At 37.5% G+C, this 22,301-nt stretch overlaps 1 protein-coding gene across 3 annotated transcripts in view; it reads left to right on the plus strand.

Annotated features, from left to right (window-relative positions):
• zgc:109889 (uncharacterized protein LOC553542 homolog) overlaps window positions 1–22,301 on the plus strand; it is a 45,552-nt gene that overhangs the window by 12,015 nt on the left and 11,236 nt on the right. For all 3 annotated transcript variants that reach the window (XM_047386237.1, XM_047386236.1, XM_047386238.1), the window contains exons 2-3: window positions 12,161–12,305; window positions 17,919–18,053. In XM_047386237.1, coding sequence (XP_047242193.1) covers window positions 12,173–12,305; window positions 17,919–18,053 — 268 coding nt within the window. In that variant the 5' untranslated portion in view covers window positions 12,161–12,172. The remainder of the gene's footprint in view (window positions 1–12,160; window positions 12,306–17,918; window positions 18,054–22,301) is intronic.

The raw sequence follows: 22,301 nt of genomic DNA on the forward strand, positions 1-22,301 counted from the left end.
CAACAATGTAGATATCAATGAGTTAAAGCCAGAGAAAAGGGGGGTTGGGGCCATGTAGAGTATGTCGTTTTTAACACTGAGGATGGAAATAATAAAAAGGAGGTTAGAGTCAATGAGAGGGGGCTGGCATTTAAAATGAAGATGTCTTGCAGGTTTAAAATTTATTCTCCCACAGTATGCCTCATGCATCATCAAAAAAAAAAACTCATTCATCTCCTGGTTTTGGTAATGTCAAACAAATCAAAGCTCCTTTTAAAAAATGCTCTCCATTCAGCTGACAGCTTGTCCAAATCATTTTTTTATTTAGTTTTTGCTGTGCTTTGTTCAGCTCTGTGTTCCCTGATGCCTCCTTGTTAAACGACATTTGGCTTACCTCCAAGCAAAGAGCTTCCTCGGTCCACAGAGCCACACCAGAGGAATCTTGACTGAGAATAAAACATTAGCTCTGTTGTGCTCTATGTGTTGGCTCACTTTATTGTTTGCACGGCTGGTGGAGATTTCTTTTTTCAAGCCAGTTCGTATAAGAAGGTGCAGAGGAGACACATTTTTTGTTCCAGACAAACAGCATCGACTTAATTGTCAGAATTTGACAATTAAGACTTGACATGTTGCTCAGAGTCTTGTAAATTACAATATATGGACAGAATTATTCTACAATGGTTACAGATTTTTTAAAACACAGTTCTTTTATACAGTTAACCCCAAAGCTATTCATATATTTTAATTTTACAAGCATGTGTGTTCTGACTGAACTATTATTAACATTTTGGAGCGGCCCAGGCAGAGTCCCTACTTGAATCTGATAGAGAATCCCTGGAGGGAGTTCAAGATTAGACGCTAAGGAGGCCTTTCAGCTTCAAAACTTGGAGCTCATCACCAAAGATAAATCCTCAAAATAGCAGTGGAGACATGTAAACAGAAACATGAACAGTTGTTGAGATATATGCTTATAAATTTCACTAAAAAGGCATTTCCAGACTAATCCTTAGCAATTTTGTTGCGCTCTTTTATGATGTCACAAGGGGACCCCGCACGTAAACTAAGTGCTGCTACAATGCCCAGGAACACAGACAGCAGCGAATAATCTGATATTTCTTTAGATATATTTCAGTCTCTATCAGAAAGAGACAAAGCAGAGCCAGGAGAAGAAAGTCAGTTATCATCAGATGGCAGAGCACAAGTGCGGATGACCATCTAATTCGCCAGAGCCTATCTTTGCTGAATGCTGGAGCACAGCAGAAGTCAATCTGCATGAGTCATAACTCACCACCAGGAAAGAGAACGGGCATAACATCCGGATTTTCAAAATAATTAACTAAAAACAGACTAGATATCACTATATCAATAAATTCACACATATTTATATATACACATGTATATATTATCAGTTGTTTACATTAGATAAATTAGATCAGTTATTAGGTTACTAAGGTATCATAAACCAAGCAATTAAACATTAAATGCACCAAATTAAGCAACAAATATAGCTTAGCTGCACTCAGTGAACTCACCCATTAGAACAAAACACATGAAAATATCTGGATGAATAAAATGAAAAGTGAAGCAGTTTAACTGGTTTAACTTCCATAGAATGAGTTGTTGTGGACTTGCTACCGCATTTATCACTGGCTTTCATTGCACAATCTGCATATGGTTCTTGGAGCTCCTCCGGGCCTCGCAGCGGACCGGAGCGGACTGGACCAGATACAGTGTAAATCCAGGGTTACAGTAAATAAGGCACTAAGTGAAACAACTGAAGGCGAAGCTGAGCAGCATGGAGCAGCAGCAGCAAACACAAGGGATGATTCAAGATCTGAAAACACTACCTGAGGTGTCATTTTTTATATTAGAATCTTTAGAGAAACATTTATTTAAATATATTGAATACATGTGTAATTTATCTTATTTTAATAATAATAATAATAATTTCAAATTATTAATTATTTAAAAAAATTATAATCTTCTGATTTTTAATTGTTCACAATAAATGCAGGTTTCTAAATGTACTTTTGTGACAAGAAAGTGTTCTTACCAGCTGAGCCTTAATCCGTTTAGCAACAGCAGCAACAACCTTTTCTTTGGCGATCATTTCGCATCAGATGCACTGAACAGCTCGGCTATAGCATCTGCTTCAACATTCTCCTTCGTTTGTCAGATATCCCAACCTCTGACATAATTTCTCTTGCGATCTCAGAGGTTTCTTGTTCGAAGCAGTTTGCTGAAAATTCCTCTGATCACAACTGGCTGTGCTTGGTGGGACTTGTCCATCTGTCTCTCCTCAGTTTTCCAGCTCTGATCCAGGCAACTCTGATCCTCTTTGCTTCAGGAAAATAGTGCAGACTAACGGCTGCTGTCGCAGTATTGCTGCCACCACCAGCAATGCCCCATTTCACTGTTTTTAATGCAACTTGGCTTCTACCTGAACCGTTTATCATTGACGGTCACACAGTAAATGACCGGAGACTTTTGACGTCATTTCCAGGCAACTTTGGACTTGCAAAATTTAACATCGAAATATGCTTATTTTGTGTCACAAGTGTCTTTTATCATGTCTTTTATCCTAATATCATGTCAGGGGAAAAGCCTGTTTGATGTCCTATGTAATAACAAAGTTATTGGTTGAATTAAAGTAATTGTAAATCTTAATCTGCCAGGGGTATGAATAAGTTTGGGCTTAACTATATGTTGAAGCCTTTGCTTGTTTTCTGACAACAAAAAAGTATGATCTTAGTTTTGCTGAAAATATTGCTAAAATCCTGTCCTGTTTCTGTGAATCCATAATGTTGTCCTCTGTGCTGGACTTACCTTTGCATCTTTAGTTAGCCTGGAAAATTGTTTAATTATGTTTTATTGAAAAATCACTTGAATTAATGTAAAGTTTTTGACAAAGCAACATTAGATGGCAATAACTCCAAGCAGATATTTAGAGAAAAACCTGTGCATCTGATGTTCTGTAAATGTTACAGGTTTGACAATATGCTGAGCTAACAAGATCGGATATGCACAATCTTGATTTCATCTTGATTTATAATGCAAAATTCAATTTTTGATAATTTTTTATACTTCCATGTGGGTCTCTAATGCTTCTACAAACAGTCCAAACGCAAAAAAACCCCAACATTCAGTCGTTTGTTGGCTATAAATTAATGTTTTATTTTTTCTAGAAAACTCACGGTTTCAAAAGCTGTGTAATTGTGATGTCACAATGTTCCAGTCACACTGTCGAAGACAGTACTAGTTTGTGTGAATCACTTCACCACAGACTGCTTTGAGAACTCACATCAGTACACGTCAGGATTTGTAGAAATAGACTGAAGAGAAATGTAGTCTCTAATGTTCATGGCAAATCTGCAGATGACAGAAATGTAAGTACTTATTGTTGTGTCTTATGAGTTTCGGTGTACGAAATGCTGGTTGGGGGCGTGGCCAGATACAGCTAATTTGCATAAATTTGACAGAGCCCTAAAACAGCTCATTGTAAAAGGAGCTCAAAAAAGGGGGGAGTGAGGAGTAGAAATCTCATTTTCTGAAAATGATTTTGTTGAAAAAATGTAATCAACATGTTTTATGGAGCCCATAGACCTATCCCAAATGTTTAAAAGGAAGTATAATTGGTCACCATTAACACGGCTAAGATACATCTGAGGCAAATTTTTGTGGAGTAATTTTTGCTACAACCTCTTTATAAGCTTGTTTTCTACCTTAAGAGACACAATGTAAGAGAAAAAACTGATAATGAATAGCCTAATGTAGAATTCAAACAGTCCTTATTGTGTCTTCAGTGTTTTCAGACCTGTATTTAGTGCTGTTTGGACACAATTAGATCCCCTTTTTCCTTCTGGAAATAAAACAAAAGCGGAGGGGAGCATCTTAAATACTAATTTAGCCAAAAGATGTCATGTTTACTTAGGCTAATTATATACTGTGATTCAAATATCTTGAAGTATTAATATTACAAGATCTTGTTGTACTGCTATTAAATCTCAGTTACCATTAAAATATAGCTGTTATCTTAAATATGTCATTTTATCAGTCGAATCAAAAAGGGAATAAATGTTTAAAAGACTTATTTATTGAAAGAGTTTTTCCCACATTTCAACAACTGCAAAACATATTCAACGTGGACTGTAAAGACTTCTTCAAATACTAACAGATTCGAAGTTGTGTTAGGCGCCTTCTCCCGTCTTTCCATAGTCACCCCCCAAGCTCCACAATGGAGATGGTATTTTTGTTTAAAAAGGGTTTAATATCAAAGATCTACAATATCGTAGGAGGACTCAACACCTAAGATAGACCATCTGAAATGGGCCTGGGAAGATGACCTATTGTAGGAATGACCATCACTGATAATCAATGGCTAAAGGTTTAAGGATATGTTCACTCTACTTCTGTATGTATCAGGCATGTACTTTCACAGTTTAAGATCCTGCATAGATTGCATCTTTCCAAACTGAAACTACCAAAAATGTTTCCTCCTGTTGATCCCTGTTGTGACAGATGCTCACGGGGGCTGGCCTCACTGGCACATATGTTTTGGAACAGTAAAAAGAAATTAATAGCTGTTAATATTGATGCATATATGCATGTCACATTAGTAAGCATTCTAGTTTACAATATTGTTAAGCACCATAACTTTCACTTTAGAAAATGAATCTAAATTGATGACTCATGCAGTGCATCGTCTAATTACCCCAATGTATTGAGGCAGAGCGCCTTATTTGCAGTATTTACTTCACCAAGCTAATTATGTGTGGTAATTTAGGTTAGTCCTGCAGAGCCGAGGGTTGGTATGACACATTGGTTCACAGGTTCAGACAGACTAAGCTTGGTGTGGCTCAGTGAAGACATAATTGTTTGTGAGTACTTGCTCATTAGCTTGGCTGAACAGAAGGAGGAGTAATAAACAGTAATATGGTTTTCTCCTGTCTGTATGTTCATCTACACACTTGTAAAAATAAATACCTAAAAAAGTTTTTTATACTAAATGTTAAAAACAAAATCTTCGGCTTCTATGGAAATAACCAACAAAGTCTGCTAATTTACCTCCTGCTGAGATGTCTCGGTATGTGAACCAGACTAGACAGGGTTAGAGGTGAGGGTGGAAGCTTGGAGTCCGTTATTGTCTCTCTGCAGGCCTTTACAAACATGATCCAATCAGCTTTGGATCAGACGGATAAAGTCTCGCCTGTAATTACAACCACAACCATTGAAACACTGAGTGGAGGTTGTGGAATAGGTGCTAAATGTCTAATAGTACTTTTAACTTCCTTATAGGGAATTTCCTAGGTATCCTTTTGGCCAATTTTGCCATTCAGATTGTAAAATATGAGAATAAAAAAAACATGAATGAAGAAAAAAATTTTCCTTCCTTGCATAATCATTTATACTAGGCATTGTGGCATTGACAGAAACTTTGTGTGGATTTAAAGATCCTTCCTAAATCTATTTGTAACAAATCCACATCCCCCCCACAACAACACTCATTGATGCAGCGCGGTACTATCTCAGATCGTCTGTCACTCCATCCCTTCACCTCTTGCAGTTAACAGGGACAGGCTGTGCAAAAAACGGTGGCAGGAATCACTTCAATGCTTCCTTCATTTAGATGCAAGAGAAGCACATTTTAGCTTTTTGTTTGTTATTTGTCATTACCGGTGTTTAGGTGATACATGTAACAGTGTGAATTGCTTCTTTCTTTAAGTCATATCTAGATTCATACATTAACAAGTCATCTGGTTTTGACAAGCATTAGATTCCTACTTTGGATTTAAGAGTGGTGTTGGTTTAATTTGCCCATTTCTGCCTATCTGTTACCATTTCATCTCTTGCTACTTCCAGTTTGTACCTATAAACAAACAGTTTCATATTCATTTGAAAAACCACCGCATATCTTTATACTTCCATTGGTACTTTAGTACTGTGATAAATAAAGAGATAAATATTCACAAAAATGGACAGATCTCCTGTAAAATTGAATTTAATGGGTATGTTGTTTCAAACTTTAAGCCCACTCACATGCAGGACCAGTCTGACTACTTTAATTAGGAATACATACAGAAATAAATAAATTATAAAATTCATACTGGATCCAACAGCAGCTAGACATATATATTAGTGTGCCTTTAAACACAACATAATAATAAAAAGAAGAGATTTGTTCAATAATTGATCAATTAATCTGATATAAATATTTATATTTTAATCCAAAAATTTAATTTAAACCACTATTTCTTAAATCATTTTTAAACTCTATTTTTGTTTATTTAATAGAAGTGAATTTCTTGCTTTTTTAATTTTCCTAGCCTTTATTTTACTTTCATATATATTACCACCTAAATATATTTAAAACATGCTTTTTCCCAAAGAAAGTTAGTCAGTCAGTCATTTTCTACTGCTTATTCCACAGTGGGTTGTGGAGAAGCTGGTGCCTATCTCCAGCAGTCTACAGGTGAGAGGTGGTGTACATTCTGGAGAGCAAAAGAAAGTCTATTTTTTTTATATTTTAATTTCCCTTTAATTTATAAACATTTATATATTTTCCCCTATAATATATCCCTGTTGTATTTTCTTACCCAACGAATTTCCCTGAGCCCATTTGCTTCTGGCTTTTACGTTCCTTGGTCACTGAATTGTCTTTTCTGCCTCAACATGCGGGGGAAATGTAAAAACGAAGGAGGCAGGGCAGAGACACATCGTCACCGCCTCAGCTTCTTGCCTATTGGCTGAGGTCAATAGGCATTATGGTTGCCTGGATCTGAAAAGGAGCTGCTAGCAGCGAGTAACTACTGTCATATTGCTGCTAAAGAAGTTCAGAATGTTATGAATTTTGTAATGGATATTGCTGTTAGTCGAGATTATTGATTAATAATTTATCTATTATTAAATAAATCTCTTCTTTTTATTATTTTGTTGTGTTTAATTGTGCAATAATTTATGTGTCCAGCTACTTTTTGACCCAGAAATTATTTTTTGAGTAATTTATTTATTTCTGTGTGTATTCTTAATTATGGCAGGATTGGTCCTCCATACACACACTGTTTCCATTAATTGCGATTCAAAGCTGTGCTCAAGCCAGTTAGCTCTTATGTAATAAGAAATATCATGAGCACTGACCAAACAAAAATAACTTTAAGTAACCTACTATTGAGAAATATTATTTATTAGAGTTTCCTTATAGTAGACTGGAATATGGACAAAATGTACTGCCTACAATTTTTAGCTGTCAAAGGAAGTACTAAACAGCCACAAAGCAGGTATGGGTTGACCCATACTCTGTGCTTTTGTACCGGGAAGAAGTTGATACCAAACAACTAAAACTACAAACTATGAAATGAGGAAGGAGAAGATGGAAATGGCCAGCATCTGCAATAAGCCCTGAAATTAGGACATGGCACCTATGAAATATATTCAGATATATGTTTTGTATCAGTTACATTCTGTCACCACTTGTCATTTTATGTCTATTAAAAGTATGCAGGTAGCTTTAGAAGATTTTGCAGCCTGGGTTGACTGGTGGTTCAATTATTTATGCACCAGTGTCAAAGTGCATAGGAAAGTGATGCAAAAGCAGGGTATTTTCCAATGCAGATACGCAATAGTGTGTCAGTGCCATGAACTATGCTAAGCTGACCTTGTCGATTCACATTTAACACTTAATATCCCTCATTTCAGTCAGGCTATAACGTTGGGACTGTTCATTTAGTCTGCACAGATTCATTTTGGCTCATGGATACAGAAAATTTGCACAATTTGAGAAAGCAAAGTTGCAATAACTTCAGCTTATAGCAGGGCAATCCACGCAGCTGCAAATTGTCACTACATTTTCTAAAGAGTTTCAACTTGTCACATCTGAAACTGACCTTTCAGAGGCATTGGTTTCTGCACTACTCTCCAAACCTTCCAGTTTGGTCTTAATCCCAGGTGTCACATTGTGATAAATCATCTGGAGACCTACATACAAATGTTTCCACTTTTACTTTTCATATCTCTAGTTTCTTTCCTTCCTCTTTTTTTTATTTCTATTTTGTTTCTCTTCTCTCGTTCTCTCCGTGTCCTCTTCCTGCCATCTTTCTTTCATACTATTTTCAGACGCACAGACAGTTGCACATTTGAGCTGAAGAGCAGATTCCTCAGTGTGTTGGCATGACAACACTCCCATGGCTCCACAGCGTACTCAGGCTGCTCTTCTTCCTTTTCAGTCACATCTATTTTTTCCTTACATTTATGATGTTTGGATCTAAAATGGTAAATGTTTAAGATTGTGCTGTCTACTTTTACATACATTCAAAGGATGATTAGGTCCTTTATGCTTTTTAGTCCCTGTGAAAGTTATTACAAACTGATACACAAAATGATAGCCTTCAAGAATACAAGTTTAAGCCAAGGTATGACACTTATAATGGATAAGAATAAGAGCACCTTTTATTTCAGTCCATTCACGTATTTACGTTGAAAATTACGTGTCATAGGTGTGAAAAAAAATGCTTACAGTGATATTCAAAAAATGTCTGTTTTAATGTCTAGTATGGAATAATTATTTGAAAAATGTAAGATGTCCAAAGACTAGATGTGCATATTTGAGTAAAAAAAGGGTCTAAATCTTTTGAAGCAGGAGCCCTGCAGCTCCCACATACCATGTATACCACAGCTACAGAATCAACGCAACAACAGCTCAAATGTCATAGCAATGACCCGATAATGACTTAATTTCACATTATGCTATCCAGACACATATTTCATCATCATTCTCTGGGGATCTCTGCTGTGAACTCAAAGCAGAAAGACATTTTGCTCATTTGTTCATTGATTGTGATTCATGTCTTCACCAACATTATTGCATATAACATGTTTTCCTGATATCCTGCAACCCAAAGTTCTACTGTATTGTACCATGTTAGTTATTAAAACCAGTTACTGTTTCATTAAACCTAATTTATGAAGCTTACAAAAATGGAGGAAAACAAAACTGATGTTTGAGAGATAGCATAGAACTTGCAATGCATAGAATTTTCCCTATAGTCGGTCTTACAATCTCTCTGCTTTGGCAGTTTGTCAACATGTTCTAATCCTTTATCATCTAACTATGTCATATCTGCGAAACGCATAGCATGCCATTTATGCATGTGGGAGTCACTTTTATCCGAAGCTAGTTACAAAGAATGATATAATAATGCAGTTAATATCAAATCTAACAATAAGCTACTATGGTGTCACATTCCTGCCAAAAACCCGAGGAGCGTATTAAGCAATCACAACAGCGCATCTTTTAATCGAGAGAGCGCATAGCTCTGATCGCGGGGGTGCACCTTTATTCGAGAGCCTTTGTACGCAGCACCTGAGCAGTAAAACACGCCCCCTGCACCCAATTTCCTCTTATTTTTTGCAACTATGTTGAAAAAATCCCCAACTGACAAATACGCCCACTAAACAGAGCGAGAGCGTAATTTTTCCGCGAGAGCGAACAGTTGGGTGCAGGGGGCGTGTTTTACTGCTCACATGCTGCGTACAAAGGTTCTCGAATAAAGGTGCACCCCCGCGATCAGAGCTATGCGCTCTCTCGATTAAAAGATGCGCTGTTGTGATTGCTTAATACGCTCCTCGGATTTTTGGCAGGAATGTGACGCCTTAGCTACTTAGAAGGAAGACAACTAGTTAGGTTCTGTCAAATGTGACAGTGTAGAAATAGAATACAGGCATAGAGGGAAGTACACAAAGAGATAGTGCTAGGGGCTAGGAAGGGGCTAGGAAAGTACAGGGTAGGTCCTAGGGTTGGAGATGCTCTCTGAAGAGCTGGGTCTTTAAGAGTTTGAGATTTCTCCAGATTCTCTGAATCTTTTGATGATATGATGGACTGTAAATGATGAAATCTCTTAATTCCTTGATATTGTACATTAAGAAACATTCTGTTGGACTATTTGATCATGCAGTTGTTCACCAAGTGGTGAACAAGTGGTTATTTCCAAAAGGCCCCTCAAGAACATCAGAAAAAGACAAGCTTGCAATTTTTTTCACACTAAAGGCAACAAAGTTCCTATTGTATTCTAAGCTTGCCAGACATTCTTGTAAAAACTCTGTTTATGAGGGGGGATATTTCTGTATTTAAAGAGGATTCCTCACAAGAAGATGAGCCTGTTATAGGAGTTGTTTCTCCGTTTACCCTTTAATACTGTTGTTAAAGCATAGCTGGCCATACTCATGTCGGTTTGCCTTGTAGCTAACCTGAGTACTCATGCAAAGGGGCCAAGTGCCCGAGGGTCAAAATGCAGTCAGCCTGTGTGCCTCGAGCTGGCACTGAGCCCACACTCATATGCTATTATAACACAGAAAAAGAAGACAGATTCTCAGACCAACATGGACATGGGGAACACCCCACTCTTTGTTGGACACTGGGGAGTTGGAGAATAAGGTATTCAGCCCTACTGATTTATTGATAAATCCAGGCACAGATGCAAAGAATATTTGGAGCGAAAACAAGTGCTGGAGTCTGAAAAGGACTGGGGACTCATCCGACAGACAAGACAAATAAGAGATGAAGAGCACCAATCGAGGCAAGGAAGGAGGATGATGGGGAGTGTTTATATATTATTAACCAGCAAGATTCTTAGATTATTTACAACAGCTGGAGGAGGGGGTGTGATATCGACTGCCACACAGACATGCGTGCACAGAGAAAAGCTCAACCACATACTTAAGAAACAGCAGCAGCATCTGATGTGGTTAGTATAATTAAATGTCAGAAGCTGTTAGAGGGAGGAAGAGCGGGTTAGTGCATACATGCTTCAAAGAGGTCAGATCTGGTTACTATTGGAAAACTCAACATTTTAACTTTATTGTCTGTGTTGTCTTTGCTAAAGTTTGACATGTTAAAAAAATATTAAAATATGTCTTTTGAAAAAGAAGCCAGTCTGTTAATATTACGTGAATATTTGATTGTAAACAAACGTGTAAAGCGTGCAAATTGATTTCTTTGTTTCCACAATCCCCACAAAGCTGTGGATATTCCTTGCTTTTGCACCTTTTTCTCCCACATGTTTTCCTTTCCCTCAATGTTCCATTAAATACTGCATGAATATGTAAACAGCGAGCTTCTTTAGCAATCACCTGTTGTGTCTTGACCTTACTTACACTGTCAGTGAGTGTCTGCTGTACTGTCCACTCTTCCCCATGATTGTGTAGGCTATAACATAAGACAGTGGTCCTGTGCCATACTCATATTTGGGTTTCCATAAGCTATAAACCATATCTGAAAATTGTGGATGTAATGAACATACATATGTTTCAATTAGGGCTGAGTGATGTGGCCTAACATCAATATCAATATTTTAAATTTCGTCCATTTTCTCAACCTCACCGATGGGGTGGAGTCACGTGACTACAGACTGTAGTGCAGCATCTTAAAGAGGCATGAGTATAGCCTACATATACGCAGCTAAAAAAGAAAAAAGGACTTTTTCATTTTTTTAAAACAGTGAAAATAGTGACACAGGCAAAATCACACCGGTAATTGTCGTAAATTTCGGTGTCGGTAAATTTTCGGTTTATCGCCAAGGCCTAGTTTCTCTACTTGAACTGAATTACTGAAATAAAAATAAAAAGCATTTGACTGGAATTTTAATTTCTTTCAGATGCACCTGTAAATTCTTTACCAAGGCCCTTTTAGGGTTTGAAGATGTATTTTAATCCTGGCAGTGGGGTAGCTTGGCCCCAGAAGAGCTAATTTACTTGCAACACCTCTGGTCTTTTCTCGTACTGTCTTGTCTTTTTTTCTGACTGGAAAAAAGTCATCCTGTCAGACCCTTCTGGTCTCTCTGCCCAGTTTCAAGCTCATTAGAAGCATTTAGAAAATTCTTTCTGGCTCATTTAATTTCTCGCTCACATGAAGTACTCTGGCATTACCCAGCATGATGAGTGACTGTGCCCCACGGTGGACTAGACACCTCCGTTTCCATCGGAGCTCACAAATCAACACCAAGTCAATTCCTCTCGTTCTGTTGGTACATTTGCATCCATCCTAACTAATATCTGTATATAATTCAGTAAAGCATATTCTTAAACCGTTCACTGCGGGGTTTTAAAGCCACGAGTTACAGAAAACAAACTAACAGTCAAGAGAGTTAAAAGAAAAGTCGTTTCATTTTATGTTTTCATTTTTCTCCTGCAGGTGTAGAGCAGCATGCCGCTGGTGAAGAGGAACATTGAACCCCGGCACTTGTGCCGCGGGGCACTGCCAGATGGGGTGACCAGTGAACTGGAGTGTGTCACCAACAGCACACTGGCAGCCATCATCAAACAGCTGGGCAGTCTGAGTGAGTACACAAAAATATTTATATAAAGGTTTAAGTCCATTGCCCTGCGATGGACCAGCAACCTGTCCAGGGTGTACTCCGCCTCTCGCCCGAAGACTGCTGAAGATAGGCACCAGCTTTCCCGCGACCCACTATGGAATAAGTGGTAGAAAATGACTGACTGACTGAGGTTTAATCCCACATTTGGAACACTGGTATTCGTACCCACAGATCTAACACAAGTAAGGAGGTATTAAATATTGAGTTGAATCACATACAGAACTTTTTTTAAATCTGAAACCATACACAAAGATTTACAAGAACAAACAATTACATTACAATGTACTGAATAAGACGATCGCTGTCTGAGATTTTTAGTGCATATGCCTGAGATTGGGTCAGTTCCACTGAGGAGAGTAAACTCCCCTGGTATCCATCCTGCTCTGAATTACTTCACTAATACAATCTTCAAATGTCCTTATTAAATGTCATTGTTGCACTTAAATAGTTGCTGTAGAAAAATTGAAAAGGAAGTATATTAAAGACTGACCCCTGAATTGAACTTCAGGAACTTTAATGGTCATGAATGTGCTTAATGGCATCAGTGCAATTCTTCCAAATGCAATGAAGATAAAGAAAGTAAAGTGGAGAAATTCTATTTCTTAATATACTGTAATTTGAATAGACCGAATTACTATTATAGACTAACAAACTGTCTACTATAAAACAAAACATACTCCCTTGTAAACTTTTAAATGAACAGCCACTGAACACAGAATAATAAGGTTGTTGTGGATGTGCAACGTAATTTCTCTCTAAAATATCTCTACTAAAACATAGAAACAAGTACAGTTTATATTAAACATACTCGACTATGTTCACACAACCATAGCTTGGTCCCTCTGACATCTCCACTGGTGTTCACGAGGCAAATGTAGTTTGGCGTGAATGGATTAAGCTGGTCTATGAAACAGCTTCAGGAAACCATCGGCACATAGTTTTTTTCATAGGTCTCCCTTGATCAAATCAATAACCAAGCAACCTTATACAAAACAAACGGAGTATACATTACTTATGTACATTTGTCTAACCCTGAAAACAGATTGGCTGGTGCCTATCTCCAAGGTACACCCTGGACAGGTTGCCAGTCCATCACAGGTCTACACACAGAGGCACTGAATAGACAACTATGCACACACTAATATCTAAGGGCAATTTAGAGTATTTAATTAACCTAACAGTCATGCTTTTTGGACTATGGGAGGAAGCCTGAGTACCTCGAGAGAACACATGTATGCATAGAGAGAACATGCAAACTCCATGCATAAAGACCCCAGGCCAGGTGTTGAATGCAGGACCTTCTTGCAGCAAGGCACCAGTGCTACAAACTGCTCCACTGTGCAACCGTGCAGTTTTGGCCTTTCAGATTACAATAGCTTTACGGACAGTGATGTAATAGTATTTACCTTGTAGCAATAAATCTCTATATATGTTGCCTCTGTCGAACACTTTTTCACCTACTTAAAGATGCATGGACATTTACTTTGTTACTTTAATTATTTTAGTTCTTCCATAATCTTAATGCTACAATGTACATGTTATAAGAGTTTGTTCAAGATTATTGTTTAAACCCCAAATACGTTTTCTTAGTGCACGCTTTTGTTCATGATCAGGATAATTGTCCTTCTAATGGTAACATAGGAGTTTACAGAATGGATGTGTGTCAAATGTTTTAAATAAATTCTTTTCCAGAGATGCTCTGCCATGTAGTCACATCAAGCTGATGATCAGGGCAAAATTTCCCAAAACGCTTCATGCAAGGTGTGTTGAGTGTGAATAAGGTCACTTGTCGATTTAGCTGACTTCCATCAATTGTTTGTAGCAGTTGCCTTTGCTTTGAATTCAGCTTGTGAATTTGTGTTTAAAGATTCCAGGCAGTCAACATTTTTCTGTCCTTGCACCTGCATTATATGCATGCACATTATCTAAAAATAACTGAAAAGTATTCCTGGTGTCCTTTAAGAGATTTGTATCAAATTAAAATACTCAGAAGCACCAATTAGGGCAGGGTTTTAAGTTTTTCTTATGCAATGAATGTTCAAGTTCTCCAACATGAGTTACTCATGTGTAGAATGTGACCAGCACCAGCTTTGTGCCCTCCACTGTCCCCATTCTAAACAGGGAAATAAGACATGACACAGAGGCCCATTTCTTACAGTTACTCTTTAAAATGGAAAAGAAAAGAGAACACGCCGTTCAAGTAAGACCGATGTTTCTTGATCTTCGTAAGTCAGGAAACAGCTACAAGAAAACAGCTACCTTCCAAAACATGTCCATATCTACAGCTAGAGTTATAATTCAGAAGTTCAAAATAGCTAGAACTGTAAGAAACACAGCTGGACAGGAACCCAAATTTATATTGCCACCACAGCAGAGATGGGGAGTCGAGTTTCTGACTTGAATTTGAGTTGCATTTAAATCACAAAAACAAAGACTTAACTTGACTTGTAATATAAATACCCAAGACCTGACTTGCACTTTTGCTCTGAGACTCAAGTCTCATTACCACTTTTTATATCATGTAGTCAAGGGTAAAAGCAGGTCAGTATGTAAGCTACATACTGTAGCTCTGACAGGTGATGTAGTAGATGTGCACTTGATTAATTACCTGGTGACATTCAAAGACAGTGGGTTAATAGTTTAAAAGAATATGTTCTAGTTACCTGTTAGCTGTTGCTTCATATTGAAGCTTCATAATAATGACCACACGATGTCTCTCTAGCTGAATGCCTTATTAAATGACTTTGGGTTGTTTGAAAACACAATAGACTTAACTTACTGTTAACGTCTTCTATGGTTCTCTTGGTTTTACAATAGCTGCGTCATTCCAAAGCAAATAAAAGCACTTCCTGTTCTGTTTAAACAATTTGACATTCTCTCTTATTTACTCTTTACACTGCAGCTCAATCACTATTTTGTAATTTGTAGACTACATTGGAAGATGTTTACTGTTAAGACTTGACAACAAAGGTTGTAAATGTATATTTAGAACATGGTTTCCTAATAATCTTTAAAGACATCTGACTCAGTGATAAGAAGAAAACCCTCCTAAAGCCGTGTATAGTGCAGTATGTAGTAAAGGACTGGACAATCTGATAATGGGGATAAACATGTGACAACTAAGTCACTAAAAAAAAGAAAAAAACAACACAATCTTTAAATTATGAACACACATTCATTGGTCTAATTGGCTAAATATTAGGCTTTTATCAATTTTCTAAAATAATTTAGGCCAAAGACTGAAACGTTAAGTACTTGAATTCAAAACCCACAACAAAATAGTGTTATTAGGCAAGTTAGATGGCATGGATTTAATGGGAAAATGTTCATTTCAGTTATGGCACTTGAGACTAACCCCTCTAAGACATGAGACTTGAGTTACACTTGGTACCAAAAACTTGAGACTTGACTTGGACTTGGCAACAGACTAACTTACAGTTAATGGGAATTGTAATGCAGGTAAAAACAATCTCTACAGCTCAATATTAGATTACCTTTTTGTATGAGAATAAGCTACTGCAGGAAGTAGTGAATTTTATTTAGGGATATTTGACATATTCCTGGAGGATTTTGTTATTTATAAAGAAATGCTTTCATTTCATTTGCTCTGTATACTTTTGAACAGCAATGATGGTTGCTGGTCAAATATGGCCAGCCACCTGCCTAAGCAATTGGTGCAAAAATACATGAATATCTGATGAATCAGCAGCACAGTTTCTATCTGTGGCTGTATTTATTACCCTTTTGAAATATCTGACTTTAACCAACTTGTGAATGTGAATAGTTAATTTAAAAGCAAGGACAAATGTTTATGAGAATTAAGCTCAACCAAGACCATTCATTTGATATGTTCAGGGGAAAATCTATCTAAATGTGTTTAACAGTTACGAACTCAATAATCTGTGACAGCTCATTCTGGATGAGTAAAGGCTCTGCCTCTGCTCCGTCTGTCATGCTGTAAGCTGAGCGGTGGAGACGGGAAAAAGGGAGCAATAGATGTCTGTTTATGCATTGCAGTCTGGTTTAGCTTGCATTTGTATCCCCCTCTGCCTGTGAAAGTTTCACAGAGACATCAAGGTTGTAGTTTTCAGTCCAACAGGATTCATAGCAGGAGGCTGCCTGTCCTGCAGAAACAGGCAACAGGTGGAGGTGGAGAAGAAACTGCATTGAACACCCCTTTTTTCTAAGATTCTTTGAATAATCTGTTGCTCAGCATATAGCATTTTTGGGTAAGATCATTGAAAGGGCAGTTCACTAACAATTGTACTGCTTTTGTCTTTAAAAAATTCTTCATCTTACATGAAGACTGCTGGCAAAACTTCAAATGACATACGTCTCAACAGCGATGCTTCAGAAGCCTGTGAATTGGAATAACTAGATCTGAGTCCTGCTTTTGATGCTGTTTATCAAAACATTCTGATTGACAGACTGAAAAGGTTGGTAGGGAATGGTTTGTACTGTAGTTGATTGGTTTGGATCTTATTTGGAAGACTGTGACTACTTTGTGTTTGTGGGCAATTCCAAATCTGAGCAAACAAAGATGAGATATGGGGTTTCTCAAGGCTTCATTCTGGGGCCACTTTTATTTAATATTTATATGCTCCATGTATCTCAAGTTATGAAGCAGAATAACATCTCTTACCAACTATGATGTTGAAACATAACTTTATTGTTTTGTTTCACCTCTTACCATTGTCCATTACTATGTACCAATAACATCAAGGAAGGGTAAGAAATACCTCAGGCTGAATGCTGAAAAGACATGTCATTTTTTTTTTTTTGTCCCCAAAATGCAAGGTTAGGAATTCGTACTTAACTAGACTCTGTGAGGCTTAGGACCACAGCATGCCTTAAACCTAGATTGGCTGGGGCCTAAATAATAACATCCACATAAGGTTTGTTACTATAACAGCCTGCCATCACCCTAAAACCTTGCCAGAATAAAGGGTTTCCTGTCAAAACAGGACTCAGAAAAACATCTGCATTTTTTGCTTTTACTTTGGATCACTGTGATCCAAAGTCACAGGACTTTGTCAAAAAATCGATGAGGCAGCTGCAGCTCATCATAAAATGTTGCTGCTAGATCCTGACCAAGACTGGTAAAATGGATATCACACATAAGTCATTGTACTGGCTCCCTGTTTATAAAAGCATAGATTTGAAAAAACTCTTGATAGTCTATAAGGCACTGAGTGGTCTGGGGCCTAAATCCTTTTTACCTGCTGGTCAAGTAACTAAACAAGGGGAGCCAACGTTTAGTTTCTACTCTGTATGAATTGTCTACAACATAATGCTGTTACACAAAGTCCTGGTGCAGTTCATAAGTAGAAGTGGAGTCAATGTTGTTATTCAGATATTTTATGGGAGATATGTTTGTCTGTGTCAAGGACTCTCCCAGTAAAACTGTAAACAGACCACCATCAGGCAGAACTGTAGATGTTCTGGTGACAGGGGAATCGTTCGTAGTGAATACTAAAGGCTGATTTGAAGCACAGCTGTTAAAGTGTATGTGAATGATATATGTCATATTCACAAATCAAAACTAACAACATGGATCTTTGTACTTCTGTACAGGTCGCCATGCTGAGGACATTTTTGGAGAACTGTTCAACGAAGCCAACAGCTTCTACCTGAGGATGAGCAGCCTGCAGGAGAGAGTGGACCAGCTGGCTGTGAAAGTCACTCAACTCGACTCCACTGTGGAGGAAGGTGTGTGTATGTGTGTGTGTGTGTGTGTATGTGTGTGTGTGTGACTCTGTAAAGGTCATTCTTCCACAGGAATACAATAGTTGGTATCCAGGCAGCCGCATTTGTGATTCATCTTTTGTGTGTTTTTGGAGCTTTAAGTTTATGTCTGTGTGTAAAGTGTGTTAATGTAAATGTTATTGTATTGTGATTTGCATTTTGTGTTTTTCAGTTTGTTTGTAGGTGTATGTGTGCTGATGCTTTCCACTCTAGCTAGCCTGCTGTATTTTATTAGCTATGCTTCATGGATAAGAGAGCTCTTACATCATCATTTACACTGTAACAGAATCCATACCACTTGAACTTTTTCACATTTTGTCACATTATATCCACAAATTTCATGGACTTGATTTGGGATTTTTGTTATAGACCAATACAAAGTGGATAAACGCGTGAAAAACGTATACATAGTTTCACTAATTTTGTGCAAATTGAAAACAGTGGCAAGTTTTTGTACTCAGCCCCCTTTACTCTGATAGCCCTAAATAAAGTTAAGTGACTTGGTCACCTAACTACGAAACAGTCCAACTTTTTACAATTTAATCTCTCTATAAATCCAGTTGAACAGTGAAAGTCTAAAATGTAGAAAGCTGATGGGGAATTTAGAGCAGGGTTAGGATATAAAACATTGTCCTAAGCTCTCGCAGAGCACTGAGAAAACAGTACAGTACAACAGGAAATCTACTAAGACAGCTCGGGCAAGAAGAACATATACAAAGAAGCAGTCAAGAGGCCCCTGGTAACTCTGAAGGAGTGGCAAAGGTCCGCTGTTAAGGTCGGAGAATCTGACGACGGGACAACTGTGAGTCGTGGACTCCACAGATTTCCCCTTTATGGAAGAGTAGCAAGAATAAAGCCTTTGTTAACAGGGAACCACAAGTTCTGTTTGCCGTCTTACACAAGTCAAGCAGGGGAAACAGCAAACACGCGGAAGAAGGTGCTCTGGTCAGGTGAGACCAAAACTGAACTTTGAAACTTGGTGGTGGCAGTATCATGCCGTAGGGATGTTTTTTTTTAGAAAATAGGATTTTTCAAGGTAAAATTTGTTTTTCTCAAAGCTTCTGCTCCATTAGTGTATTATTTCTTTTCAGTATGTTTATATAGTGTTATATAATGCATGTGGTAGCAATGTTTAAAATCACAAACAAGTCATAACCAGTACAACTAAAAACTCAAAGTCTTTGCCTTGTGCTGGGTAATAGAAGGAAAGACATGCTCTGTTTATGTAAAAAAGTCAAAGTAGACAGTGTGTGGAGTGATGTAAGGAGAACATTTTTTGTCAGAGTGATGCTCAAATGCTGTGTAGATACAGTGCTTGTAAACAACTTGTCTTGCTTTTTATGACATCTGCCTGCATTACACTCCTTTCTCATTCGATGTCTGTGTGTTTGCATTTCCCAAGAGTGCTGAAGTGAACTCACCGATAAGATGATCCGTCTCTTTTATTCATCAGTCTTTAGAAAGGCTATAGCTCTTTTAACTGTGTTTCGCGTGTTTAAGTAGCTGTGTAGTGCTAGTGGTTGGTTATTAGAGTCAGTCTCTCAGTCTTTAAGCTTCATATTGTCTCTGAAAGTCAGTTATCTTAATGTTTTTATTAATATATCGTTTCACTTATTTGATTTAGTATCTTTGTGGGAATATTTTGTCAAATAAACATTTCCTAGCTTTCTGCCCAACCTTAAAAACTGGAAACCTACTTCTAATTTTTACCCCAAATCTTACATTTATCTAATTCTGCTCCCTGAACAATTTACCAGTCTATCACAGGGCAACACAGAAAATGCAAAGGACAGACAACCATGCATGCATGTCATGTTTTTGGATTGTGGGAGGCACCAGAGTACACAGAGACGAGCCACGAATGCACAGGGAGAAATGCAAACTCTATGGAGAAATACCCCTGTCCAGGATTTGAACCCAGGACCTTCTTGCTGCAAAACAACAGTGCTAAACACTGTGCCATCGTAACGCTACAAGATGGTTCTGACTGTATATATGGACAAGTTTCAGTAAATACTTTTTTGCTGTGGCCATTTCCAGAGTTAAGAAGATCAACAAACTTCTGGTTTACCCAATTGGCATGTTTTCTTGCCTTTCCTTTTTTGAAGGGTGGCTAATAGAAACACGCCTCTCTGCCAGGTCATTTTTATACCTCCTGCCTTTTTTGCCCTTTTTTTTTTTCTGTTTTCCAACTACCCCTAATTTATTTTCCTCCCATACTTCTTTCTTCCAATGTTCAACTACTTACTTTATCTATTTGTTTCACTTTTTTATCCTCTTGTCTTTGTCTATTTCTCTCTCTCTCTCTTTCTTGGCCCTCATTCTTTTCTTCCTTGCTGGTTCTGCCAAGTCATTCTGCAGCACAGCAGCCTCAGACATTCAGCGTCACAGCAGCGCAGATGGAGATGAAAAGAAAAATCTCAGCAGTCTTTTGTCTTATCCTTTCATCCCTCTCATTCCTCATCCTACTCCTCACCTGTTCAGTCTTTCATCTCCTTGTTTCCTCGTCCTCCTACTCACAGTCCCTTCCTCTGTCCTTTTGATTCTCATCTTTTAGTCCTCTAGCATCTTCATAATAACTCATGTTTTACAACCCTACCTTCACCTACTTTTCTGCTCAGTCGTTTCAGCAGTACTCCTGTCCTTTGCTTCATTTCTCTTTTTCAGTTTCTTCTTCAAATTTGTGAAATGGCGACACTGAATGCTTCTCTCTAGTCAAGGACTATGTGACAGTGAAAAAAGAGGGAAAATATAGCAAAGGAAAAGAAGGGAGGAGGATAGAACTAGTAAAGTGAATAAAGTTGGTAGAAGAAAGAATATTAGTTCCAGCCACTTCCTGATTTATGAAGATCAATATGCATTACAAGATTAATTAAGGCTTTCAAGGCTTTTTTTAAAATCTTAAACAAGATCCTGTTGCGCTAACTTTCTTACGTGCTTGTTTTTGTCCACTGTCCAAAATTAAGGTTGAAATATGAGAAGTGGAAATTTTAAATTAGAGAGATGAAGGACTTTACTGAGAAAGAATTGTTACAAATACCTTATTTCCAGTTATGACAACATTGCAAAACTATGGTTTAGACTTGTTGTCTTAGAACCCAGACGGGTTTCCGCATTATGCAATCAACAAACTAATTCCATGGCAACAGAGTACAATATTTGTCATGACAAGAGTAGCAATGATGACGAATGGCATGTCGGCAATGTATTTCTCCCTAAAAATACATATCTAAATACACTTATTGTAGCCACTAACACTATCAGCTGTTAGGCTTTTAATCAAATTGTTAAATTACTTGGCACATATTTCAATTTGTTGCTAATATTCTAAAAAGGTAATTTAATATTTAATTTTTATGTTTTTAAAGCTTACTTCATAAACAAGCACAGCCTAAATGTCAAGAGAACTTGTTTACATTTTTTCTGATGCAAGCAAGCAATTAGAGAGAAAAAAAACAAATGAAACTTGAATATTTAAAAGATTTATGCAAATGTTGCTAGCAGTGTTTTTATGTGGTGTTGTGTGGAGTACTGGTATCTTGCCTACTGCAGGAGTAGTAGCACTGTACAACATAAAAAATACAACAACAAAAATACAAAAACAAAATACCTCACAGTAATTAGAAACATTGTAAATATAACCAAAACCGAGTTTGTCAAAATTCAACAGTATAATTGACCTGAAAAAGTAATTTCTTCTGTTTTTGCTTTTTTGTCACACTTGAATGTTTCTGATCCACAAACAAATGTTAATATAAAAGATAACCAGATGAAAAACTGCTGAATTCAGTTTAACTAGCCATGCTCAGGTGTGTAGAATCGAAACCCCTTAACCAGATCTATCTGACAACATTAAGTATGCTAAAAGATCTCTATAGCAATCTCACAGAAAAGGTTAAATAATGATTCTTGGGTTAATTCTGTTACAGAAAAAAAGCGTGTGTAAACCAGCAAAATCACAAGTCCATATTATACAGTGCAAACCCCCAAATTACATTTTCACTGGCTCAGTGAAATAGGTTCAATAAAAAAAAGCAGTAAGGAATTCTCCTATTGCACATCCTGTAGTGTAGATACTCAAGAAATTGGCAAAACACTGCTGCAGATTCCAGGCCAATACGCAGCACCCTTTTTCACAATATTCTGGTTATTAACTGTATTTAGGATGCTTCCAAGTATCTGCAAAAAGGAAGGAATGTTAAAATAAGTATG

Source organism: Girardinichthys multiradiatus, chromosome 14 (genome assembly GCF_021462225.1).
Source record: "Girardinichthys multiradiatus isolate DD_20200921_A chromosome 14, DD_fGirMul_XY1, whole genome shotgun sequence".
Classification (NCBI taxonomy): Eukaryota; Metazoa; Chordata; class Actinopteri; order Cyprinodontiformes; family Goodeidae; genus Girardinichthys; species Girardinichthys multiradiatus.